The 26,904-nt window shown below is 38.2% G+C and overlaps 1 protein-coding gene and 1 pseudogene across 1 annotated transcript in view; one reads left to right on the top strand and one right to left on the bottom strand.

The window, feature by feature from the left end:
* The window catches only part of STXBP3 (syntaxin binding protein 3), a 59,530-nt gene extending 38,709 nt beyond the window's left edge, over positions 1 to 20,821 (top strand). Inside the window, exons 10-19 of the mRNA XM_069479066.1 lie at positions 958 to 1,053; positions 1,185 to 1,242; positions 3,511 to 3,576; positions 4,333 to 4,413; positions 5,834 to 5,972; positions 6,257 to 6,363; positions 7,372 to 7,464; positions 10,032 to 10,117; positions 18,805 to 18,953; positions 20,075 to 20,821. Of these exons, the coding sequence (XP_069335167.1) occupies positions 958 to 1,053; positions 1,185 to 1,242; positions 3,511 to 3,576; positions 4,333 to 4,413; positions 5,834 to 5,972; positions 6,257 to 6,363; positions 7,372 to 7,464; positions 10,032 to 10,117; positions 18,805 to 18,953; positions 20,075 to 20,169 (970 nt within the window). The 3' untranslated portion in view covers positions 20,170 to 20,821. The remainder of the gene's footprint in view (positions 1 to 957; positions 1,054 to 1,184; positions 1,243 to 3,510; positions 3,577 to 4,332; positions 4,414 to 5,833; positions 5,973 to 6,256; positions 6,364 to 7,371; positions 7,465 to 10,031; positions 10,118 to 18,804; positions 18,954 to 20,074) is intronic.
* Positions 20,822 to 23,384: 2,563 nt separating this feature from the next.
* Positions 23,385 to 23,998, bottom strand: LOC138390396 (ras-related protein Rap-1b-like; annotated as a pseudogene).
* Positions 23,999 to 26,904: the final 2,906 nt, after the last annotated feature.

Below are 26,904 nucleotides of genomic sequence, written 5' to 3'. Positions count from 1 at the left end.
ATTAAATTCTTAGAAACTTAATAGGCTACATTGGGGTGACATTTCTGTTCTTTTTTTTTTTTTTTTTTTTTTTTTGAGACAGAGTCTCACTCTGTTGCCCAGGCTAGAGTGAGTGCCGTGGCATCTGCCTAGCTCACAACAGCCTCAAACTCCTGAGTTCAAGCGATCCTCCTGTCTCAGCCTCCCGAGTAGCTGGGACTACAGGCATGCACCACCATGCCTGGCTAATTTTTTCTATATATATTTTTAGCTGTCCATATAATTTCTTTCTATTTTTAGTAGAGATGGGGTCTCGCTCTTGCTCAGGCTGGTCTCGAACTCCTGAGCTCAAACGATCCGCCCACCTCGGCCTCCCAGAGTGCTAGGATTACAGGCGTGAGCCACTGCGCCCGGCCCAGTCTTGTTCTTAAAGCTGATTGTATTATAGAACATTGAATTTTTGCTTCATAAGATACCATTTTGCCAAGCTAAAATTTTATAATAATGACAGCTAAACCTAAATTTGAAAGTAAAAGTGTCTTGGTAGGCATAACACTGATATATTTTTTTTTTTTTTTTTTTGGAGCCAGAATCTCTCTCTGTTGCCCGAGCTTCAGTGCAGTGTTGTTGTCATAGCTCACCGCAGCCTCAAACTCTAGGCTCAAGTGATCCTCCTGCCTCCTTGCCTTAGTCTCCTGAATAATTAAGGCTACAGGCGTGCCCAGCTAATTTTTCTATTTTTTGTAGAGATGGAGTCTTGCTATGTTGCTTAGGCTGGAGCACTTTGATTTTTAACGTAAGAATAGCAATATGCCTTAGTTCTGGGTAGGTATTCATCATACCCCTAAAATAGTGGATTGAGTTTATGTACTTTTCAGTTTTTTGAGCTATCTTTTGAAATTATTGTTTGTAAAAATGTTTCTTCTGCTTTTGAAAGGAAAAAACTCCAAAAAGTTTTATGCTTTTGTCTACTTGTAGATATAAAACAGATGGAAAAGAAAAGGAGGCAATCCTTGAAGAAGACGATGACCTGTGGGTCAGAATTCGACATCGGCATATTGCGGTAGTGTTAGAGTATGTGGACCCATTATTTTTATTCCACATTTTTTAGAACTAAATATATGATAGTACATTCTGTAACCTTAAACTAGTTCTGTAAAGAATTACACCTTAGAAATGTAAAGAATTCTCTCACAATTTGACAGGGAAATTCCCAAGCTTATGAAGGAAATTTCATCAACAAAGAAAGCAACAGAAGGAAAGGTAAGAGTTTTACTTAACTTTCAAAATAATGGTGAAGTTAAATTTTAAAGTTTGTTTAACATTTTTATTTTATTTATTTAACTTTTATTTTGAACAAGTTCTAAAAGTAGAGAAAATGAACTCTTCCATACCCGTTACCTGGTTTCAGTGGTTAGCAACATTTTGTCTGTCTTACTTCATGAAAGTTTATTTTTAGCCATTTCAAGTTGGGATGAGAAGAAAAGTTTATTTTTAAAAGGCCTTTTAGTCAATTTCCTCAATGTGGCGGTGTTGGGATTTTTATATTGAGTTATAATTTATATAAGTAAAGCACACAAATCTTAAGTGTATACTGGGTAACTCTTTATACACCTGTGGAACTGCCACCTAAATCAAGATACAGAACATTTCCATATTCCACAATATTCCCTCTTGCCTTTTCCTACTCAATAGCCACCCTTCCAGAGGTAAACTCTATCCTAATTTTTATCACCATAGATTAGTTTTGCCTGTTCTTGAACTTCGTATAAATGAAATCGTATAGTATGTGCTCTATTTTATATGGCTTCTTTCACTTAACATTGTATTTTTGAGATTTATCTATTTTACATATTTTAGTAGTTCTTTTTTGGAGTGGGGACAGAGTCTCTTGCTCTGTTGCCCAGGCTAGAGTACAGTGGTGTCATCATAGCTCATTGCAACCTCAAAATTCTAGGCTCAAGCGATCCTCCTGCCTCAGCCTCCCAAATAGTTGGGACTATAGTTGCATACCAGCATGCCTGGCTAATTTTTCTGTTTTTTAGTAGAGACAGGGTCTTGCTCTTGCTCAGGCTGGTCTTGAACTCCTGGCCTCAAGCTATCCTCTTGCCTTAGCTTCCCAACGTGATAGGATTACAGGCATGAGCCACCATGCCTGGCTGAAATATTCCATCTTTTGATCCAAGTAGACCATCTTTTCCTTTGTTTTCTTTAAGACAAATATTTTACTTTGAAGTCCTTGTCTGTAAATTCCAACATCTGAATCATTCATTTTAGGTCTGCTTTTTTGTGGTTTTTTGGGGATGTTTTTACCTTTTGAGGTTTTATTTTTTAAATCTCTTTATGGATCCATAATAATTGTACATATTTATGGAGTACATGTGATACTTTGATACATGCATACAACGTGTAATAAGCAAACCAGGGTAATTAGGATATCCATCACCTTGAACATGTATTGTTTCTTTGTGTTGGGTTCCCAACAAATCTCCTTTGCTAGCTATTTGAAATATACAATATATTGTTGTTAACTATAGTCACCCTATTGTGCTATCAAACACTAGAACTTATTTCTTATCTTGGGTCTACATTTATTGACTGTTTTATGATTTTTGAATATCAATCACTTTCCCATTTCACCTATTCTTTATTGTATGTAAACATCGTGGTTGATATATTGCAGAGGCTCTAGAGGGTGTTCTCTCTACAGAGAATGTTGAGTTTTGTTCTGGCAGACAGTTAAATTGCTGAGGAAGAACCTTAATTCTGTTGAGACTTTACGTTAGGCAATGTTATGGTAAGTGTATTTCACTTTTGCACTTAGTTCTAAAGCATGGTTCTAGGACCTTGTGCAAAAGTAAAATACACTTATAACTATATTAGGGATGTTCACGTAGGTCTCTTTATTTTGTGTGGATCTGAGGATGTTAGCATTTTCATAGCACTAAGACTCCTCTGAAATCTCTGTCCAACATTTATTCACCCAGAAGTTGTTCTCTACTAGGCCTTTGAGAGTTATGCCCTGAATGTGTGCAATTTAGAGGTCCAAGAACAGCCCCTCTGCACATTTTTGGGTTATGTTTTGGCTGGCTCCTTTCTCTTCAGCACCCTGTTCCCCATCTACCTCAGCAGCCCCAAACTCTGATCTCTTTTTTCTTTGCCCAGAGAGATAATTGCTTTCTACTTGAATTCCACTTCCTTTCAGTGTGATTTTGGAAAACAAAAAGCAGGGTCTGTGCTTTGGTTTGCTCCAATGTCTCTAAGCTATAAGCTGTTTTTTATTCATTGCTTAAAACCTGTTTTTCTATTTATTTGTCCAATTTTATTTTTTGTTTATGGAGGGAGAATAATTTTAGTATCAACTACCTTATTGTGACTGAAACTGGCAGCCACCTGAATTAATCCTTGAAATTTGCCAAATATTTAGTAAATTCACTATATTTGGTAATATTTAAAATGCCAGGACTTAAAAGTTATAATATAGAATAACTGAATCATAGGTTTGTCTAAAAAATGTTTGATTTTTCCTAGACATCACTTAGTGCTCTTGCCCAACTGATGAAAAAGATGCCCCATTTCCGTAAACAGATTACTAAGGTAAGCAGTATTGTATACGAGGTGCCTTATTATTGGTCTATGCAGTTCTGTAGTTAGGTTTAGCAGTGAGTTTTATGGGACATTTGGTGTTAGTTGTCCTCTAAAGCGTTACTCTTGGTCTGAGAAATATCCCAAATATCTAAGCTTCCTTATAACTTCTCTACGTATATCATCTAGATTTATCCAAATCTAGCTTAAACCTTTTTATATCTTTGTCTTGAACAATCTAACAGAATAACTGTAATGCTTATCAACCTTATAAGAAAATTAAACACTGAATTGGCAGGTGCTTGTTATTTATATGTTTCATTAAATGTTATATATTATATTAGTAGACTTAAGAGCATGTAAGCTGTTTAGTCAGGTTAACTATTTTTTGCTATTTCCTTCCTCCTTACGAATACTGTCAGAATAATTTTTACATGTTTTTGTCATGTTGCACCCTAGTCAGGAATCAATAATATAAATTGAAACCCTTTTCCTGATAAACTTCAAAGACTTCACTTTTTTTTCTCACTTTATTTTTCATTACTCTCACACTCAACACAAATTCAACAATTCTATTTTTGCTGTCTGTTGATTGTCTCCTGCCGATCACATTCTCACTTCCTTTCTTAAGCTGTTCCCTTGCTTACATGCTGCCTTCTTTCACCTAAGCCCATACTTTCCTTCAGGCCTATCTTAAAAGTTTAATACCACCAGTTGCACAAAAAGTAAATAAAACATTTTAAATGATTGATTTCTTCGGTTTTTCAGCAAGTTGTCCATCTTAACTTAGCAGAAGATTGCATGAATAAATTCAAGCTTAATATAGAAAAACTCTGCAAAACTGAACAGGTACGTGCAGTCAGAAATGCCCATGTTCATGATAGATTTCCAAATGAACTTTGTAAGTTAAAAACCTACCTTTGGCCGGGCGCGGTGGCTCACGCCTGTAATCCTAGCACTCTGGGAGGCCGCGGTGGGCGGATCGTTTGAGCTCAGGAGTTCGAGACCAGCCTGAGCAAGAGCGAGACCCCATCTCTACTAAAAATAGAAAGAAATTATATAGACAGCCATATATATATATATATATATATATATATAGAAAAAATTAGCCGGGCATGGTGGCGCATGCCTGTAGTCCCAGCTACTCAGGAGGCTGAGACAGGAGGATTGCTTGAGCCCAGGAGTTTGAGGTTGCTGTGAGCTAGGCTGACGCCACGGCACTCACGCTAGCCTGGGCAACAGAGTGAGACTCTGTCTCAAAAATAAATAAATAAATAAATAAACCTACCTTTTTCCTTGGTATATGGTTGATTTTTGTAGAATCACAGACTCTCTCTCTCTCTGCAGGGGACCCACCTAGGCAATATTTAATATATCATTGTCCACCAACATTAATAAGTAGCTATACAGTATCTTAGTAAGCAGGCTCTTCTAATCTGTGATCATGCATTTTTGGATGAATGGGGTGATTTAAGTTTTTAGAACATTATTTCAGGGGACAGCATTGTTGGCAGGACTTTCTCAGTGGGTGGAGTATTTAATGTAGCATCCTGTGGAGTACTGCGAAGGCACATTTTACTTGTTTTAAGAGGCTTTTGTATCATACCTCAACTGTTTAGATCATTGCCCTGTAATGGAAATAGAATACAAGCTGAATGTAATTTTAAATATTCTAGTAGGCATGTTAAAAGGGGAAAAGAAAGATATACAATTAATTTTAATAATAAGCTGGACACAGTGGTGTGTGTATGTAGTCCCACCTATTTGGGAGGCTGAGGTGGTAGGATCGCTTGAGGCCAGGAGTTTGCGTCCAGCCTGGATGACGTAACAAGACCCTGTCTCTTCAGAAGAGAAAAAATTTGATGTAACTTGATGTATTTAAAATATTATTTCAACATATAATCAATATAAAAATTTATTAATGAGATAATTTACATTCTTTTTCTTCATGATACCAAGTCTTCAAAATCTGGTATTTTATACCTACAATGCATCTTAATTCAGATTGATCACATTTCAAATGCTTAATAGCCACATGTTGCTAGTGGCTACCGTATCAGATAGGTTTAAATTAATGATTTCCATCTTCTGTGATTTATTTTTTGACCTTTTGCATTTTGTACAACCAATAGTTTACAAGTAGTGTTCACATTTCCTGTGAAATGTCATCAGTGTTCCATTAAAATTTGACAAGATTTAATAATAGGTATTTTCAACTAAAAAATGAATTTGGATTATAGGCCACTGACTGTATGTTATTTTCATTAAGGACCTGGCACTTGGAACTGATGCAGAAGGACAGAAGGTGAAAGATTTTATGCGAGTACTCCTTCCAGTTCTACTCAACAAAAGTCACGATAATTGTGATAAAATAAGAGCAATCCTACTTTATATCTTCAGTATTAATGGTAATGGGAGTTTTATTTATCTTTATGAATGCATTAAAATACTCAGCTCTAGAATCACTTTTTAATAAGTGTCTTACTAGTGATCATAAGATAATCTTTGAAAACTCAAAAGTAGTAGCTGAAGCTGGTTAAGATAAATAAAAAGTAAAACAAGAAATTGACAGAAGACTGAAGAGGATATAATTTGACTGCTTTTTATTTAAAATCTGTATTAATAGTTTTAACCTAGAAATGATTGACATAGCAATTATGTGATTGTGCACTCATATTTTTACTTACATAAGGAACTACAGAAGAAAATTTGGACAGGTTGATCCAGAATGTAAAGATAGAAAATGAGAGTGACATGATTCGTAACTGGAGTTACCTTGGTGTTCCCATTGTTCCCCAAGTAAGAAATCTTATGTTGTATAAATACTTATATATATGCATGTGTGGTTGTTTGCATTAACTATGTTTTTTTATGTGGGAATCCTTGTGGACAGTCTTTTTAACTTCACTCTATAGCTTTTGATTAAATAAGTAATTAAAAATTTCATTTTCTTGATTTTTCCATATGTGAGTAATTTGGGCAAATATACTTTTCTGGTGAATTTGTATTTTAAGGCTTCTGTTGTAATTTACTACATATGCTTTTCTCTTTATGGTTCATTTATAGCAATTTTCATATTTTAATTAAACATTTAACCTTTATAATATGGTACAGAAAATAATTATATATTCTCTTGCTTAAAAAGATTTAGGCTCAAAGTCAAATTTGGAAGAACTCTATTTAGAATTTCACTCTTTCCCATCGAGTTTTATAATACTCTTATTTGAATAAACTGTTTCTGATACAGTTATAAATTTTAACATTAAAGCACAAAATACTGTTCAGTGAAGTTATATGACTACACCTATTCAGATTTTTTTTTTTTTTTTGAGACAGAGTCTCACTTTGTTGCCCAGGCTAGAGTGAGTGCCGTGGCATCAGCCTAGCTCACAGCAACCTCAAACTCCTGGGCTCAAGCGATCCTCCTGCCTCAGCCTCCCGAGTAGCTGGGACTATAGGCATGCGCCACTATGCCCGGCTAATTTTTCTATATATATTTTTAGTTGTCCATATAATTTCTTTCTATTTTTAGTTAGAGACGGGGTCTCGCTCTTGCTCAGGCTGGTCTCGAACTCCTGACCTTGAGCGATCCACCCGCCTCGGCCTCCCAGAGTGCTAGGATTACAGGCGTGAGCCACCGCGCCCGGCCCTATTCAGATTTTTTTAAGTGGTCATTTCCGCTCTTAGTTTTAGTCAAATACCATGTAGTAATACTTGCTGGTAAATTAAATATCTTTGTTAGGAAACCAAGTATTATATTACTAAATAAAATTACTGGTTTTTAATTTTTTCCTCTGATTATATTAGTCTCAACAAGGCAAACCAACACGAAAGGATCGGTCCGCAGAAGAAACTTTTCAGCTCTCTCGATGGACGCCTTTTATCAAAGATATTATGGAGGTAAAAATCATTCAATTCTTCCTTCCTCCCTCCCTTCCTTCTTTCTTTCCTGCCTCCCTCCCTCCCTCCTTCCTTCCCTCCCTTCTGACAGCATCTCACTGTTGCCTGGGCTAGAGTGCAGTGGCATCATAGTTCACTACAACCTCAAGCTTCTAGGCTCAAGTGATCCTTCTGCCTCAGCCTCCCGAGCAACTGAGACTATAGGCATGTGCCACCATGCCTAGCTAATTTTTCTATTTTTTGGTAGAGATGGGGTCTTGCTGCTGCTCAGGGTGGCCTTCTCCTGAGCTCAAGTGATCCTCCCACCTCGGCCTCCCAGAGTGCTAGGATTACAGGCAGTGTGAGCCACCGGGCCTGGCCTTCTATTTTTTCTTGTACCTGAGTGCCCTCTGTAGGGTGTTCGTTACTCTTTCTGTGTTTATCTGTCAGTGTGAGCATATCTATGGGGCAGGAATTTTCTGCAGTGTTTGGAAACTTTACCCAAAAAGGCCATATGTGGGGTCAAAGAAGAATCTCTTGATTCTTTTCTTGAAGACCTCAGACAAACTCACCACTGTCTCTAAATAAATAAAAATAAGCACATATACGCTTTATGAAAAACACTGCTATTATTTTAAATAACTATAATGTAGCATAAATATATATAATTTGTTTGAATGAAAGTTCAACAAAATAACATTATATGTACCACTATTAGAAAGTGTTACCAGCCTGAGCAAGAGACCCCGTCTCTACTAAAAATAGAAAGAAATTATATGGACAACTAAAAATATATATAGAAAAAATTAGCCGGGCATGGTGGCGCATGCCTGTAGTCCCAGCTACTAGGGAGGCTGAGGCAATAGGATCGCTTAAGCCCAGGAGTTTGAGGTTGCGGTGAGCTAGACTGACGCCACGGCACTCACTCTAGCCCGGGCAACAGAGCGAGACTCTGTCTCAAAAAAAAAAAAAAAAGTGTTAGATACCAGTATTCTTGGAAATGTGTTTGTGATTAAAATGTAAGCCTCATTATGGTTTGCTATTAGATCTAACAGTTGAATAATGTCTTTAGTACTGTTTGCATTTAGAAAATAATATTCAGGTAACAGGAAATTACAAAATGAGCTAATTAAAAATTGCCACATGAGCTCAATAAAATCATGACACTGATTCTTTAATCATAATCATATAGTTCCATTTATTCCAATTTTCCTTTGACTTAAATCCCAAGTTCTTTCCTTTGGGAGCTAATTTGGTACAGTGTATTACTATGATATTTCTGTTTTGCTTGGCAAACTTTATGTCATTCACACATTTAAACATACAAGAAAGTATAAAGAATTTAGACTTCATTTTTGGCAACATAAAGTTTTTTTCCCTTTCCCACAATGATGATGTATAGAACTAAGTTTCTCTTGGCCCCTATTTTTAAAATATGAATTGACTTTCTCAAACCCTTTAATGAGGATTTGCATGTTAAATTCAGAAAATACACATTTGGGCCAGGTGTGGTGGCTCACACCTATAATCTCAGCATTCTGGGAGGCTAAGGCAGTAGGATCGCTTGAGACCAGCAGTTCAAGACCAGTCTGGGTAACGTAGCAAGACCCCACGTCTACAAAACAAATTTAAAAATTAGCTGGGCATGGTAGCACACGTCTATAGTCCCAGCTACTCAGGAGGCTGAGGTAGGAGGATCACTTGAGCCCAGGAGTTTGAAGCTGCAGTGAGCTATGATTGCATCACTGCACTCTACCCTGGGTGACAGAGTGAGACTCCATCTCAAAAAACAAAACAAACCGAAAATACACATTTGGATCAATGTGGCAGTTTCTCCTGAAACTTGGTTTCTTCCCTTCTTGCATTCTTATTGAAATATTTTGGACTACTGAGTACTTTGTACCCACTTCTTATGTCTACTTGTTAATACCATTTATACTACGGTTCTGTAGTAGTTTCCAAATGTTTTTAGTCATGCACACCCAGCCATAAAAAAATGTGAGCATAAACCCATTTATTTATAAGTTACGTAGTACTATACTAATAAAACATAATCTATATGTGCAGTATATCCGTACACATAAGTATATTATAAAATATAACACTGAAAAAAGGAAAAATTGTTTAAAAATAAAATAAAAATGAAAACTCGTCACATTCCATTGAATTGTCCTGAGTACTCCTAGGCTAGGTATGCACATCCTATTTTAAAGTCACTGCTGCGAAGGGCAAAGGCTTTGAGGAATGTCAAGACCGGGATGGTGTTTAAAAACCCGTGGCACTGCATGGCTAAAGTCACTTATAAGGTGCCTGGATCCTCATTCTAATGTGGGGACCCTCCAGATGAAGAAAGGAAGGCATGCAATACATACTGGTTTAATAAGTAAGTAAATGATTGGCATTACTTTTTGAAGGAAGTAAGATTTGTGAGTTTCAAAGAAAAGGCTAATCTTATATTAAACATTTTTGTATCTTTAATGTTCCTTAATTCCAAATACAAGTTTTTATCTTTATCAAAACAAACTAAACCAAAAAAGTCCTGGAATTTATAACATTTTCTTGATGGTATTAACTCTTTTCTTCCCTAGGATGCCATTGATAATAGATTAGATTCAAAAGAATGGCCATATTGTTCCCAGTGTCCAGCAGTATGGAATGGCTCAGGAGCTGTAAGGTAAAGCCTATATAGGTGAAAGTCAGTGGAATTTCCAGTGTGATACTGCAGACTGATAATGAAAAATGGTACACAGGTACTCTTATATTTGGCAATTCTCTTTGAAGCATATAGTCACATAATTTTTCTTTAACCTGTTTTAAATGAGTCTAGATAAGCAAAATAAAGACATACTTTATTGTAAAAATATTTTCATGAAATTAAATGAGAGGCCTTCCCCTGAAAGTCTTTCTTCACATAGCAGAGTGCTTAATCCCTGTTGATTATTTTTTTATGATGAAATATTTGAAACATTCAGAAAGTTACAAATAATATTATAACACACACCCTTTTACTCAGTGCCCAGCTTATCATTATAAATACAATTCAAGTTTCCTATATCACTCTATGATTTTATTGCTCTCCTTTTCTTTTCTATCCTGAATTTGGTGTTTATCACTTATTATCTTTATACTTTTTCTACGTATATTTGTATCTTAAACAATGTCTTAAGTTGTGTTTTACAGGATTTTCTCCTGGTCTTTGGCTTTCAGCAGTTTAACTATGTTGTGTCTAGGTTTAGTTCTCTTTGTGCTTATTCTACGTGGGGTTTGTTGAGCTTCTTGGATCTGCAAGTAAATTCCATCAAATTTGAGAAGTTTTCAGGCATTTCTTCAGATTTTTTTCTGCCTGCCCTTTTCTCTCTCCTTCCTCTCCTTCTGAAACTCCCATCACACATAAGTTGGAGGGTTTGATATTGTTCCATGGTTCACTGAGGTTCTCTTTTTCTTTTCTTTCATCTTTCTTCTCTCTGTTCTTCAGATTTGGTAATATATATTGGTCTGTCTTCGGGTTCACTGATTATTCTGACATCTCAAATGTGCTGTTGAGCACATCTAGTGAATTTTTTATTTGTTGTCGTCTTTTTCACATTCAGAATTTCCATTTGGTTCTTTTTTAGTTTCCATTTCTTGTTGAGATTCCCTATTAGTTACTTTTTAATTTTTTCATATTCATTAACTATAGAAAATGACAAGATTCATAAATTTGGAAAGGGGGAGAGCTTTATTTCTCGTAAAGCATTGCAGCCCGAAGGTAGCCAACTGGGTATGAATAGAGCCTCCAGCCAGAAGCCAGAAACTCTTGCTTTTAGGGAGGAACAATGGGAATAGGAATTTATGCTGAGTGAAGTGGCCAAATATACATATTTAACAAGCCATAGGAGGAGTCATGAGTATTTATGAAAGGAGAACATGTGCATGCACAATCGAGCTCTATGCTCCTTTATGGGGTCCATATTCAGAAAATGGCAACGCTCTGATGTCACAAGGTGAAGCGGAGGATGTGAAAACCCTCTGTGCATACTCCGTAGACTGGTTAAAACCACTCTTGGTTGGTAGTCTCCTATCAGGAAAGAATGCTGGTCTGGATCATGAGATGTATTTCTGTTTAGCTCTTAGGGAAAAATGCCTGATGGCTGTTAGCAAGGAAGGGGGTGTAATGAGAGGTGTCTGACCTCCCATTCTGTCATGGCTGGGAACTCAAGTTTTAAGGTTTCTCTGGGGTCCCCTTGGCCAAGAAAGGATCCTTTCAGTCAGCAGGGGGCTTAGGATTTTATTTTTGTTCACATATTTAACTGCTTTGACGTCTCCTGAATCTGGGTCTACTCAGGGTCAATTTCTATTGACTGCTTTTCCCCAAAGTGTGGGTCACACTTTCCTGTTTCTTTGCACGTCTACTAACGTTTGGTTGAAAATCGGACCTTTCAGATAATGAATGTACTGTAGCAACTCTGAATTGTGTTGTTTTTTTTTGCTTTAGTAACTTATGTGAACTTAAACTGTGGAATCTTTCTTGCTGTGTGTAGCCACTGATGTCCTTGCTGAGTTTTTTTAAATTTTAAATTTTTAGCTTGACTCTTAGTGGTCGCCCCTCTGTGTCTGTGTAGTTTAGAGGTTAGCCAATTATTTCACACACTTCAAGCCTATGGCTTCCATCCTCTGCTGTATGAAGCTGAGTGTGAGTTAAGGAACGCATTCCAATGTAGCCAGTTCTTGAGTCTCCCCCCTTTTTTTCCTCATTTTTCCCCCTGGACCTTCTCAGGTTTTCCCTGCAGATGCAGTTTAGCAGTCAGCTAATGATGTGTAGAGAGCTTGTCTTTCCCTTCTCTAGCTTCCCCACCTCTGGGATTTCCTCATTAAATTTCTGGGTGATTGGCTGCCCAGCCCAGATTGAGACCATAGCTAGCAAAGCTGGAGGAGTTTGTACTCTGTTGCTGCTTCACCTTGAATCGAGTCTTCCACCACTGGCAGTAAAGCTGCTGATTTTCACAGCCAGCCTCACCTCAGTAAAGCTGTAATTTTTCTTGACTGAGATGGGGGAGTAGTGGATTTAAATGCAGCCCCAGCTAGAAGGTTCCTGTTCACCACCACCATTCTTACCTGATATGTGAGCAGATATTTAAGAGTAAATGCTCCCTGATCATCACCTAAATACAAATCTGGGAACGACACCAATTGGACATCAGACTGAGGTGGGGGGTGGGGGAGGGGATGGGGGTATGCCTACACAATGAGTGCATTGCGCACTGTTTGGGGAGTGGTAACACTTGAAGGTGCTGACTCGGGAAAGGGGGGGGTGGGGAAAAATATGAAACTATTGTTTTTAACTTGCACTGTTCACTTAATAATTTATCATGATTAAAAAAAAAAAAAAAAAAGAGTAAATGCTTCTCAATTTGTTGTCTGCCTATGGTTGATTTCCAGTTGGCCTGAAATGTTTTATTCTGTTTTGTTTTCTCCCACAATTTCATCCAGCTATATACTTGTTTCCTTGGAGGGGAATCTCCTGATCACCTTATTCCACCATGACCATAAGTCCTCTCTATATTATATTTTTGGGGTTTTGTGTTTGTGGTTTTTTTTTTTTTTTTTGAGATAGGGTCTTGCTTTGTCTTTCAGCCTAGAGTATAGTGGCATCATCATAGCTCACTGCAACCTCAAACTCCTGGGCTCAAGCGATCCTCCTGCCTCAGCCTCCCAAGTAGCTGGGACTACAGGCATGCGCCACTACACCAGGCATATACCACTATACTGGCTAACTTTTCTATTTTTTGCAGAGACACTTGTTCTTGCTCAGGCTGGTCTCTAACTGCTGGCCTCAAACGATCCTCCTGCCTCACCCACCCAAAGTGCTAGGATTACAGGCATGAGTCACAGCACCCCAACCCTATGTTATGTTTTTAAACTTAATGGTGTCATGTTGTATGTGTCCTGCAACATGCTTTTTTTGTTTTCCTTATGTTTGTGAAATTTATTGCAAATTGATAGCTGCATAAATTTTCATTGCTAGTTGGTATATAACTATTTGAGTATAACCATTTATTCATCTGTTTTCCATATAATAGAAGTTTAGTCTGTGTCAGAACTGACATCATTACAAATAATACTCCATGAACATTCTTGTACACTTACATGTATTTGGGTGTTTCGGGTTCTTTTCTTATACTGAGGATTTTTTCTTTCATTTTTTCCTTTTGTACTGGTTTGGAAGTTATATCATCTACTTGTATTCTTGTAGCAGTTATCCTTAGAAATTTATTATACATATTTGACTCAACAAAGTGTAAGATTAATTAGTATTTCTGCCCTCTTGAACAACACAAGAACCTTAGACCAACTTGATGCAAACCACACACCCCTAAATGTTTCATAATATTTTATTTTTATTCACCTTAAATGTCATCATAATACTTTATTTCTATTCACCTTACATCATTTTTACCTCCCAAATTAATGATCAGCATTATTTTTTTTGAAATTTAGTTGTATGTGCATGTTAACCAGTTAAACTGCTTACCACTGCTTTCTTTGTTTTTGTTTTTGTTTTTGTTTTGAGACAGAGTCTCACTCTGTTGCCCGGGCTATAGTGCCATGGCATCAGCCTAGTTCACAGCAACCTCAAACTCCTGGGCTCAAGCAATCCTTCTGCCTCAGCCTCCTGAGTAGCTGGAACTACAGGCATGTGCCACCATGCCCGGCAAATTTTTTTCTATATATATTTCTAGCTGTCCAGATAATTTCTTTCTATTTTTAGTAGAGACGAGGTCTCGCTGTTGCTCAGGCTGGTCTCGAACTCCTGACCTTGAGAGATCCTCCTGCTTCAGCCTCCCAGAGTGCTAGGATTACAGGCATGAGCCACCATGCCCGGCCTTACCACTGCTTTCTTGTAGGTTCAGTTACATTCTTTCTGCCATACATCCTTTAGAAGTGCCTTCAGTGTGGGTCTGTTGGTGGTAGAATCTTTATGATTTCTGTATGAAAATATCTTCGTTTAGTCCTTATTCTTACATGACAGCTTTAACCAGCTATGAGTTAACCAGGTGCAGAGTTATGTTCATTCAATATTTTAGGTAATACTCTGCTGTTTCTGTGGTTCTATTTTAGCTCTTGGGAAGGTTGGGGTGGGGCATGTTTTCTATCACTCTTGTCATATCTTTGTGGATAATTAGCCTTTTTTTCCTCTGGCTGCTTTTTGTCTTCTGTATTCTGTACATTCTCTATGGTATGTCTGTCTACCCGAGGATTTTTTTTTATTTCTTTCCTTGGGGTTCATTTATATTCCCTGAATCTCAAGACTCACATCTTACATAATTTCTTCAAATATTGCCACTTCTGTTGTCTTAGTTTTGTTGGAACATCTCATTCTGTCTTCATGTCTCTTAATCTCTCAAGTTCTTTCATTTCTTCTATTTGTGTTTCATTCTGGAAATTTTTCTTCATATTTAGTTTTTAATTCTGTAGTTCTCTCTTAAACTTGTGTCTAATCTGTTGTGTAAGCTATCTTTTCAGTTTCTATTTTCAGTGACTTTATTTTTCCATTTTAGAAGTTCTACTTATTTCTTTTTTAAATATGCTAGAACTTTTTTGTTATTTCTTATTTTGCACTGCTTTCTATCCTACTTTATTGTCCTTTTTCATTTTAAACATAATTTATAGTCTGTATTTAATAATTTCAATATCTTACATTCTTTGGGGTCTAATTCTGCTGCCTTTTATTTCTGCAGACTCGTGGTTATTTTCTTACATATTTTGTAATTTTGAATTCTGAGGTTAGCCAGGGTTGAGAGTGGATCCCTTCAGAGAGGTTTTGCTTGTCCTTTTGTCAGATTAGAGTTTTTTCCTGTTATTTGTTCATTTCTCACCTTGGGGTTCCTCAGACCCTCAAGGTAGTTTAATTAGCACCTACAACTCTCATCAGGCAGGCCTGTGGATTGTAGTTATCAGAGAAGAAGCTTCTCTGCCTCTTCCTTGGTCCTTAAAGGTATCCTGGCTTTATGCAGGGTCTCAGCTCCCAGTCTCCCCCTTGCACAGTACCCAAGGCTTGGCCCCCTGTTTGCTGAGATCTGAAAATACCCCACAGGGCAGGCCAAGCCTCAGCTCAGTTTACCACCATATGTTTGGCTTCCTTTTCACTGCTGGCTCCTCATGCTTGCCCTTATTTTAACTAGTGCTTTTAGGTGCTATTTAGAGGGAGGTTTTCAGGATCTAGGGATTTAATCATTATTTTTGTATCTCTGAGTCTTAAACATCTGTGTGAAACAAATTAAATATAATTCCATTGTCCTAAAATTTCTATTCAGAAGTTTAAAAATTGTTAGGATCACATAATCGTTTTGAGTAGTATTATCTCCTTTTCTTTTGCTTTCTTACTGTTACTTTCTTGTGAAAAATGTTTTAAACCAAAGTTGCATTTTTAATATCCTTGCCTTAATTTGTATGGGAAGAAGAGTGTATCTGTTTCATCTTTCAAAGCAACTCCTAATTAAAAAATTTTTTTCCTGTTGTTTACTACCTCATCATTTTTCAAGGTGGTAGACAGAAGTGATCATGCCAAAGGCTGAACTAAGAACATAGCCCAGTGCGGTGGCTCACATCTATAATCCTAGCACTCTGGGAGGCCAACTGGGAGGATTGCTTGAGTTCAGGAGTTCGAGACTAGCCTGAGCAAGAGCAAGACCCTGTCTCTACTAAAAATAGAAAAAAATAGCGGGGTGCGGTGGTGTGCACCTGTAGTCTGAGCTACTCCAGAGGCTGAGGCAGGAGGATCTTCTGAGCTCAGGAGTTTGAGGTTGCTGTGAGCTAGGTGATGCCACGGCACTCCAGCCCAGGCAACAAAGTAAGACTCTGTCTCAAAAAAAAAAAAAAAAAAAAAAAAAGAGCTATTAAAAGTTTGCTAAGGGCCGGGCACGGTGGCTCACGCCTGTAATCCTAGCACTCTGGGAGGCCGAGGCGGGTGGATCGTTCGAGGTCAGGAGTTCGAGACCAGCCTGAGCAAGAGCGAGACCCCGTCTCTACTAAAAATAGAAAGACATTATATGGACAACTAAAAATCTATATAGAAAAAATTAGCCGGGCATAGTGGCGCATGCCTGTAGTCCCAGCTACTCGGGAGGCTGAGGCAGTAGGATCGCTTAAGCCGAGGAGTCTGAGGTTGCTGTGAGCTAAGCTGACGCCACGGCACTCACTCTAACCTGGACAACAAAGTGAGACTCTGTCTCAACAAAAAAAAAAAAAAAAAAGTTTGCTAGGGACCAGGCGCAGTAGCATGCACCTGGAATCCCAGCTACTCAGGAGGCTGATGCAGGAGGATCACTTGAGCCCAGGAATTCAAGGCTGTATGTAGGTGTACAATGACTATGCTGGTAAATAGGCACTGCAGCCTGGGCAACATAGCAAGACCTCATCTCTAAAAAACAAAACAAAACAAAAGTTTGCTGTGGGATCCTATATTGTAAGGCCTTCTAGGTCATCTAGAAACAGTGGCTTCCAAAATGGGCAACAAAATGATCTATTGGGTACTTATTTTTACCCAAAAAAGGAGAAATTAACCTTTATTGATATATACTAGTAGTTTTATGACTAAATATATATTTATTTACAAATGTACATAATGTTTATTTTGAGATATTTTCTTTTTTTTTTTTTTTTTTGAGACAGAGTGTCACTTTGTTGCCCAGGCTAGAGTGAGTGCCGTGGCGTCAGCCTAGCTCACAGCAACCTCAAACGCCTGGGCTTAAGCAATCCTATTGCCTCAGCCTCCCGAGTAGCTGGGACTACAGGCATGCGCCACCATGCCCGGCTAATTTTTTTTTTTTTTCTATATATATTTTAGTTGGCCAGATAATTTCTTTCTAGTTTTAGTAGAGACGAGGTCTCGCTCGTTGCTCAGGCTGGTCTTGAACTCCTGACCTTGAGCGATCCACCCGCCTCGGCCTCCCAGAGTGCTAGGATTACAGGCGTGAGCCACCGCGCCCGGCCGAGATATTTTCAAATAAAAGTAAAGTTTAAAATTTTTTACCAGTTGAGGATGTGAACAAAAAGTAATTCTTATGCTCTAGCGCAGCAGTCCTTAACCTTTTTGGCACCAGGGACTGGTATCATAGAAGACAGTTTTTCAGGCCAGACATGGTGGCTCATTCCTGTAATCCTAGTACTCTGGGAAGTCGAGCGGGAGGATCTCTTGAGGTTAGGAGGAATTCGAGACCAGCCTGAGCAATAGTGAGACCCCGTCTCTACTAAAAATAGAAGTTAGCCTGGTGGGTGCCGCACGCCTGTAACCCCAGCTAGTCGGGAGACTGAAGCAGGAGAATCACTTGAGCCCAGAAGCCTGAGGTTGCTGTGAGCTAGGCTGACGTCACGGCACTCTAGCCCAGGTGACAAAGTGAGACTCTGTGTCAAAAAAAGAAAGGAAAGAAAGAAAAAAAAAAAGATAATTTTTCCATGGATGGTGGGGAGGCGGGGGTGTGGCAGAGCTCTGTTGCCTGGTCTCTAACAGATCGCAGACCAGTGCTGGTCCATGGCCCAGGGCTGGGGACCGCAGCTCTAGAGCAGTGCTCGCCAATGGAACTTTCTGCAGTGATAGAAGCATTCTGTATCAGCACCGTCCGGTATGTGGGTAGTGTTAATGAGGAACTGAATTTTGAATTTTATTTTAACTAATTTAAATTTAAATAGCCTCATGTGGCTAGTGACTGCTGTATTGGGCTGCAGATTGAGAGCAATCTGGGGGAGGAAATGGTGAAAGTAATGACTATTTATTGAGTGCTTACCCGGTACCACATTCCATACTTAGAGTGTTCTGTACATTATTTTGTTTAATTCTTGTAACAGCCTTTGAGGTTTACAGAGAAGTAGCTTGCTGAAAGTCATGCTGAATCAAAAAGCAGCAGAATAAAGATTGAAACCCAGACCTAACTTTAACACCCAACTTCCTACCATCGCGCTTTCCTCAATTCCAGCAAGGGCCGTCCCGGTACCACGTCCCCTCCACATCAGTACCTGCCCCCTTCCCCGGTCATGTCTTCAAAATCTTACTGTTTCAGTGCCATTTCAGTTATTTTTTTTAATTTCAAGAAGTTGCAGACTTTTCAGATATATTATTTCTTCATAGGAAATAAGGGAAGATATGAACTCCACTTCATAGGTAAAAATGCTAAGCTAGTGTTTTGTCAAAATCAAGACTTGAAATGGCTGTCTTGCCTAACTCTTGGTGTTCTAATTCACACCATAGTTAAGTCAGTTCCTTAAAATCAGTGTAATTGATACTAAATTTGAGTTTGGTTGAATTAGGTTAGGCTTTTTAGAAAGTCTCCAAGCATTTTGGCTTTGTAAATGTTTTTAACATGTTTGCTTTTTTTCACTTTTTAGTGCCCGCCAGAAGCCTAGAGCTAATTACTTAGAAGACCGAAAAAATGGGTCCAAGCTGATTGTTTTTGTAATTGGAGGAATTACGTACTCTGAAATGCGTTGTGCTTATGAAGTTTCTCAGGCACACAAATCCTGTGAAGTTATTATTGGTAAGACTTTGTTTTCCTCTTTTGTATTTTTTCAAGCAGACTCTAAATACAAAAATGTACACATAAAACTTGATCTTATATATTTAGGACTAAATTGTTGAATGCAAAAAAAAATTTTTTTTAAACCATAGAAAGTGTTTTATCTGACATGTTAGAATTTTTTCCTGGTTGGCTTTTTAATAATTTTATTTTTAAATATTCAGACTTTGGGGAAATGAGCTTGTTCCTTTAAAATATTATGTTCTATGATTTTGTTTGCTTTCATTATTTTTTTTTTTTTACTTTTTTTTTTTTTGAGACAAGTCTTGCTCTGTTGCCCAGGCTAGAGTGCCGTGGCGTCAGCCTAGGCACAACAACCTCAAACTCCTGGGCTCAAGCGATCCTCCTGCCTCAGCCTCCCAAGTAGCTGGGACTACAGGCATGCGCCACTATGCCCGGCTAATTTTTTCTATATATATTTTTAGCTGGCCAGATAATTTCTTTCTATTTTTAGTAGAGACGGGGTCTCACGCTCTTGCTCAGGCTGGTCTTGAACTCCTGACCTTGAGCGATCCTCCCACGTCGGCCTCCCAGAGTGCTAGGATTACAGGCGTGAGCCACCGTGCCCGGCCCCATTATTAGTTTTTGATGCATAAATACAGTTCTACTTGAAAAATGTTTCAAATTTTTTGTAGATGCAGACCTGACATTGGCAGGGCCTGTGTGGAATTGAGTTTTAAGAATTTCAGTCAGAGCCACCGATAGGTAAACTCTCCCGACTCATGGAGGTGCTGGATCTGTATGTCAGGCCTCGATCTGAAGCACTGTTCAGTGGCTCTCTGTTAGTGAATGACAACTGTTGCAGTTCTGAGGACAGAGTGATTCCCAGTTTTCCTCCTCAGTCTCCTAGTACAAAGTAGACAAAGCATTAGGAGTAGGCAGTGTTTCTGAAGTTACTGAGAATGCTCAATTATGAGGAAGGATTGACTATTATAGAATAGGCAGATTTCGGGAAGATGTCGTGTAGAAATCGTTAAACTGCCCCGAACTACTGCACTTTGTATATTTGAAGGACAACATAATATATTAAGCCAAGGAAAATTAACTGCTGGCCTCTGAAAAGTTATCTTTTCTCCTACCAGGTTCTACACATATTTTAACACCCAAAAAGCTGTTGGATGATATAAAGATGCTGAATAAACCCAAGGATAAAGTCTCCTTTTCTAAGGATGAATAAAGCCATCCTTTTTTAGGGGGGAGGGCTTAGAGATCCTTATTAATATGTTAAACTAAATAAAATAGAACAAGAAGATGTAATTTAAACAATGTAAATATTTTATGGAATAATGGATTTTCGAATACATTTCTTAAGGGACTGTTTGATTATGTGTTATTGGATTTGCCATTTTTGATAATTTAAATATTGTTGCTTTGTAGATGATGAGAAGAAATGTTAAAATGCTTTCTGAAAGGAAATTTTTTCACTTTTGGAGCAGAATATATTAGAATTGTGGGTAATTTTTCACAGCCACCTGTGTACATACTAATTACTCATTGGATACTTGTATCCAAGTGTTTCATGCCGAAGTATAGTTTTTTGGGAAAGAATGATTTTAAATGAAGAGATTGTAAAAGTAAAAATTATAAATGTGTATTGTATGATAGAATTATTGCCTATAAGTACAGTTTTTCTTTCAACTGAAATTTACAATTTCTTTTACGTATACAAAGTAATTGTCATTAATATAAATAGAGTGATTTCACAATGTATACTATCTCACTAGATACTTCTAAAGAACACAATTTTATGTAATTTTGAAATCATGTATGTTTAAATTAGAAAACCAAAAATAATCATCAACATTCTAAGAAAAAATAAATATATAGTTACAAAAATTGACCTAGTTTGTTTTTTCTGGAGTGAAGGGGGAGTTGGCAAGTTTAAAAGTTCTAAATGAGAGTTACAAAGAAGGAAAAGAAAGTATCATCATATTCCTGAGATAACCCTAATGACTTTTTCAAAAATAATGTAATATGTATAAAGTTAGATAACATTTGTCTGCAGATGTGTTTGTGTTATATAAACAGAACATCTTTATTTCAAATCTCTCCTTTTCCTTGGCCTCATGGTGTTCTGTCATAGATGGTAGACCATGATTTTATTTTATTTTATTTTTTTTTTTTGAGACAGAGTCTCACTCTGTTGCCCAGGCTAGAGTGAGTGCCGTGGCGTCAGCCTAGCTCACAGCAACCTCAAACTCCTGAGCTCAAGGGATCCTCCTGTCTCAGCCTCCCGAGTAGCTGGGACTACAGGCATGCACCACCATGCCCGGCTAATTTTTTCTATATATATTTTTAGCTGTCCATATAATTTCTTTCTATTTTTTTTTTTTTTTTTTTTTGAGACAGAGTCTCACTCTGTTGCCCAGGCTAGAGTGAGTGCCGTGGCGTTAGCCTAGCTCACAGCAACCTCAAACTCCTGAGCTCAAGCGATCCTCCTGTCTCAGCCTCCCGAGTAGCTGGGACTACAGGCATGTGCCACCATGCCCGGCTAATTTTTTCTATATATATTTTTAGCTGTCCATATAATTTCTTTCTATTTTTAGTAGAGATGGGGTCTCGCTCTTGCTCAGGCTGGTCTCGAACTCCTGAGCTCAAACGATCCGCCCACCTCGGCCTCCCAGAGTGCTAGGATTACAGGCGTGAGCCACCGCGCCCGGCCAATTTCTTTCTATTTTTAGTAGAGATGGGGTCTCGCTCTTGCTCAGGCTGGTCTCGAACTCCTGAGCTCAAACGATCCGCCCACCTCGGCCTCCCAGAGTGCTAGGATTACAGGCGTGAGCCACCGCGCCCGGCCAACCATGATTTTATATATCCATGTGTTCAGACTTTTGCTCTTACAAATAATGCTGCATTGTTTGGGTACATACCTTTGCAAACTTACACAAATATTTTCATAATGTAAATTCCTAGCAGTGACATAGCTGGTCAAAAGATTTAAAATATTGATAGCACCACTTTTAATTTTCATTGTAGATAAATCTATCACTTTTCATTTTTGGCTTCTGAATTTCATGCTTTACTTAGAAATACGTTCCACACTCCAAGATTATAAATTCATCCATGGTTTCTTCTAGAACATTTTAATAGATTCATTTTATTTTCTACAGGTAACACTTTCATCCATCTGGAATTCATTTTCATGTTAAGAATGTATGCTAGATATTGTCTCTTAGCACTGGTATTATGTCCCATGCTCCCCACCCCATACCAGAGGCGCTAAAAAGCTAAACAAGAAGTTTTGCAGACTCTAAGGTAAGTGGGGTCTGTATTTAGATTCCGCCAATGATGTGCCAGTGGACAGACAAGCTCCTGCAGACAGGAGCTGTTTGTAGCAACCAGACTCCCATGTTTTAGTGTCTTATCACCTCCTTAGTGGGTATGAGTCTCCAGATTCTGCTCCTACAGCTTTTTCAGTGGATTTTGTAAGGACCTAATTCTTTATATTAAATCCCTTTCTTGAAATATCCAGAGGAGTTTTTTTCCTGCACAGAACCCTGTCTGATACAATATTCAGTAGTAATCCAGCTTTACTTCTTTCTAAATAGCCAGATAATTGTGCCAGGTTTTATTGGGTAATCTGTCTTTTCCCAACAAATCTGAAATACTACCATTATCATAGACTAAATTTCCATTTGTATTTTGGTCCGTTTCTGGATCTCTTTTATTGACCTATAGTTTGTATTTATTTTTCCTTATCTATTTCAATTCATCATTCATGGTATGTTTTAATATGTAATGGAAGTAATCCCTACTCCACCTACCTAAGTTACTATTATTTTTCAGAAATTTTCTGGCTATCAGATTTTTCTAGAGGAACTTTAGTATCATTTTGTTGAGTTCCCAAAAGTTATTTTGGTATTTTCATAGGTTTTGCATTAAGTTTATAGGTTAATTTAGGAAAAATCGACATCTTTATAATACTGAAACTTGATATTTGGGAATATAGAATGTCTTTTTATTTATCTAAATTTTTTTTCTAGGAGCTCTTTGGACTTTCTTTTATTCTAAAATAGTGGTGCTTTTAGGATTTGTATTGTACTCTCCAATACAAAATATGGGGTGTGTTAAAGTATACGGTACACCATTTTCATACATATACAACATTGGTGGACAAAGAGTGTCTCTTAGCGGTAATACTGGATGTAGCCTCTGGTTTTACCAGCTGCATACTCTAGGACTATTACATAAGTAAAAGTCTCTCTTGTGACACTGGAAAGTGATTAGAATATACAAACTGATATAGTAGATTTCATCTCCCTCTTAAAGGGTTCCACCACAAGAAAGTCCATTTAAGTGTTGGTAGGTTTAACAAAGAATGCTGGCACTGTGGAACTGGGCAACAGTTCTTCAGACCTGGCCCAGAGGTACAATGCATTTATTAATAGTACATTAAAGCAGCTGACATGACTATTCGCAAGGCTTTCCAGGCACTGGAGTTTTTCTGTTAATTTACCTCACTAGGTCATAAAAGATCCCTAACATTTATTTTTGATTTTGCAGAAGGTTCTAAGAATGCACAGTTGTTCCATTGTTTTGCAGGATTTTGACCTTATTCCTTTCCTACAACTCTTTCATCTTCCAAGTCACATTTATTACTGACCAGAAGCACTGGAACATCATCAGTGTCTTTAACTTGAAGAATCTGTTGTCTCATATCTTACAAGTCATGAAATGTGGTCTGCGCTGTGGTGGAATAAACTAATGCAAAGCCTTATTCATTTTTCATGTACAAATCCTCATGGCTGTAAATTAGTCTATTCCTGCAGTATCCAAGATTTCAAGCATACACTGTTGTGCATCTTCTGCAGCTTGCTTTCTGTAAGAGTCTTCTACGGTAGGATCATATTTTTCAACAAAAATTCCTTGAACAAACTGTGCCATCAGAGCAGACTTTACAGTACCTCCTGAAGAACGACTAGCTTAGACTCGCATGATGCAGACTTCTCGAAACCTCTAGTACCTCTCACACTGTCATTGGGTCTCTGCAGCCAGCGTTTCCCCATGCTCTCTCTGGGTCACTAGAGTCCTGGCACCATGGTGGTCCTGCCACTGCCATCACCACAGCTCTAGCTGGTGTACACGCCTGACCATGGACAAGGTTTCTGTATTAATATATAAATCTTCATGACCTTCATATAGGTACTGCATATTATCAAAATATCTTATTTTTTGTGGTTCCATTGTGAATTGGATCATTTCAAACATTTTTTTATAGAGAGAAAACGTATTAATTTCATAGCTTGCTATTTTACTAAGTATTGATAATAAAATAGTAACATGCAAATGCTTACTTAGTGCTTTTTATGTGCCAGGCACTGTTTCATGCTGATATCACATCCTTTGAGTCCTATATTTCGCATATATTTTAAGCTTAGAATTGGAGCGACCCTGTGTTTACTAAATATCTTAATGAATTTGAAGACATAAGAGATCATCTCATTTAAATTCCTAGTATAAGCTGATTTTTTCCCCATAGAATTAGCAATTACAGGTTCTAATAACAAGACCCTGAAAAAGACTTTTGTTTTTGCAACTAGCTGAAACCAATTCACTATCTCTGAAGCACAGTTTTGCTTTCTGCTGAAATGCACTTGAAATGTACTTATAAAAGTACAATGGGCCGGGCGCTGTGGTTCATGCCTGTAATCCCAGCACTCTGGGAGGCCGAGGTGGGTGGATCGTTTGAGCTCAGGAGTTCGAGACCAGCCTGAGCAAGAGCGAGACCCCCATCTCTACTAAAAATAGAAAGAAACTAGCTGGACAACTAAAAATATATAGAAAAAATTAGCAGGGCATGGTAGCACATGCCTGTAGTCACAGCTACTCGGGAGGCTGAGGCAGAAGGATTGCTTGAACCTAGGAGTTTGAGGTTGCTTTGAGCTAGGCTGACTCCATGGCACTCTAGCCCAGGCAACAGAGCGAGACTGTCTCAAAAAAAAAAAATAAAGTGCAATGAATTCACATTGTTCAAGCATATTAGCAGAAAAGAAAAAATAAATAACTTTTTTAATCCTGTTCCTAGGCCCTTGACTTCTGCTGCCTTAGAGTCAAAGCGGCAGTTCACAAGCATGCAAAATTGCCCAATCCTGACCATTTATGTTATGTAAGATGTGACACTTCCATGCCTCATTTCTGCCCTGGGCATTTGGTGCCCTTGTGAGTCCCATCAGGATGCAAACAGATCTCTTCTAAAATCAAAGGAACAAGAAATACCTTTCTCCTGCAGTAAAATTTTACTGCCAAAACAATGTTTTATGTATTAAATATAAATATATTCATATTTAGTATGAGTTAGGTCTATTTTATATAATTCATTAATAACAGATTACAATAGAAAGGATAAAAAGATGAGTTTTCTTTTGCATAACCTAAGAGTTAACTAAAGTGGATGGCTAGAACTTCAGATACAAGCCTTCTACAAACAGTCCCGCTGCAGCCTGCTGGCAGCTCCAAGCAGCCTGAGCAGCACCACACCTTAAGAGTCAGTACCTAGAGGCTTCTGTGCTGTGGAGGCTCTGCCACCCATTGCTTTATGGCACCACTGCTCTCGGGCATGCTGAGCCCACTAGCGTACAGTTACTTAACAAGCTTGTTTTTCTGGTTTATTACTGGAACAGAATTAGAAAAAAGTCTGTAAGAATTGACACGCAAGAACTGCATGCGGGAGGAGATGGCCAAGGCTACAGAATCGGTAAGTAAAATTATCCTTGTAAATCCAAACCTAGCACTTTTCTAGAACTCCTTAAGGGCATTGCCTATGTCTCTGTTTTTTGGATTAGTCATGTTGCAGTGATTGTTCATAATGATCCCTAATCATCAGGGAAATGTAGAAGTACATTTAGAATATGTTTAATAAATCAGAGATGGGCCATATTTTTAAATAAAAAAATGATTATAAGTTTCTATAAAGGTTAATTTGAGGGATTAGGAATAATTCATTAATGGTAGTTGTTTCTAACTGGGGTTCCATGGGTTTCTTTCAGGGTGTCCATGAACTTTTAAAAATTCTGCAAAATTGTGTATAAGTGTATATCCTTTTTCCATGGTGAAAGGGAGACTCTATAGCTTTCATCAGATTTCCAAAGAAAGATAAGCCAAAAAAATCCTATAATGATACTTCAAGGCTGGATCTGGCGGCTCACGCCTGTAATCCTAGCACTCTGGGAGGCCGAGGCAGGAGGATCACTTGAGCCCAGGAGTTGGAGGTTGCTGTGAGCGAGGCTGACGCCACTGCACTCTAGCCCGGACGACAAAGGAGACTCTCAAAAAAAAAAATTCAAGCCAGAGAAGTGTGTTAATTTTAAATGTGGGGATGGGATAGTGATTTTTTTTTTTTTTTTTTTTGTTGTTGAGACAGAGTCTCACTTTGTTGCCCAGGCTAGAGTGAGTGCCGTGGCGTCAGCTTAGCTCACAGCAACCTCAAACTCCTGGGCTTAAGCGATCCTACTGCCTCAGCCTCCCGAGTAGCTGGGACTACAGGCATGCGCCACTATGCCCGGCTAATTTTTTCTATATAGATTTTTAGGTGTCCATATAATGTCTTTCTATTTTTTTAGTAGAGACGGGGTCTCGCTCAGGCTGGTCTCGAACTCCTGACCTTGAGCAATCCACCCGCCTCGGCCTCCCAGAGTGCTAGGATTACAGGCGTGAGCCACCGCACCCGGCCTGGATAGTGATTCTTGGCACACAAAACAGGTTATCTGTTGTAATTATCAGTTGTGATTGAATTTAGATATGTGACAAATTTGGAAGCTTCTTAGAACTGTACAAAAAATTTCAACAAATTGAGTTTAATGATCTAATTGGCTTTTAGTATCGATTCATGAAACACGCAGCATCCTATCTATGAAATAGAAATTCACTGCCCAAGCTGAGCATAGGGGTGGGCTTTATGGGCAGAAAAAGGCAG

The sequence above is a fragment of the Eulemur rufifrons genome, chromosome 8 (genome assembly GCF_041146395.1).
Source record: "Eulemur rufifrons isolate Redbay chromosome 8, OSU_ERuf_1, whole genome shotgun sequence".
NCBI lineage: Eukaryota > Metazoa > Chordata > Mammalia > Primates > Lemuridae > Eulemur > Eulemur rufifrons.
This window is presented reverse-complemented; position numbering and strand designations above follow the sequence as displayed.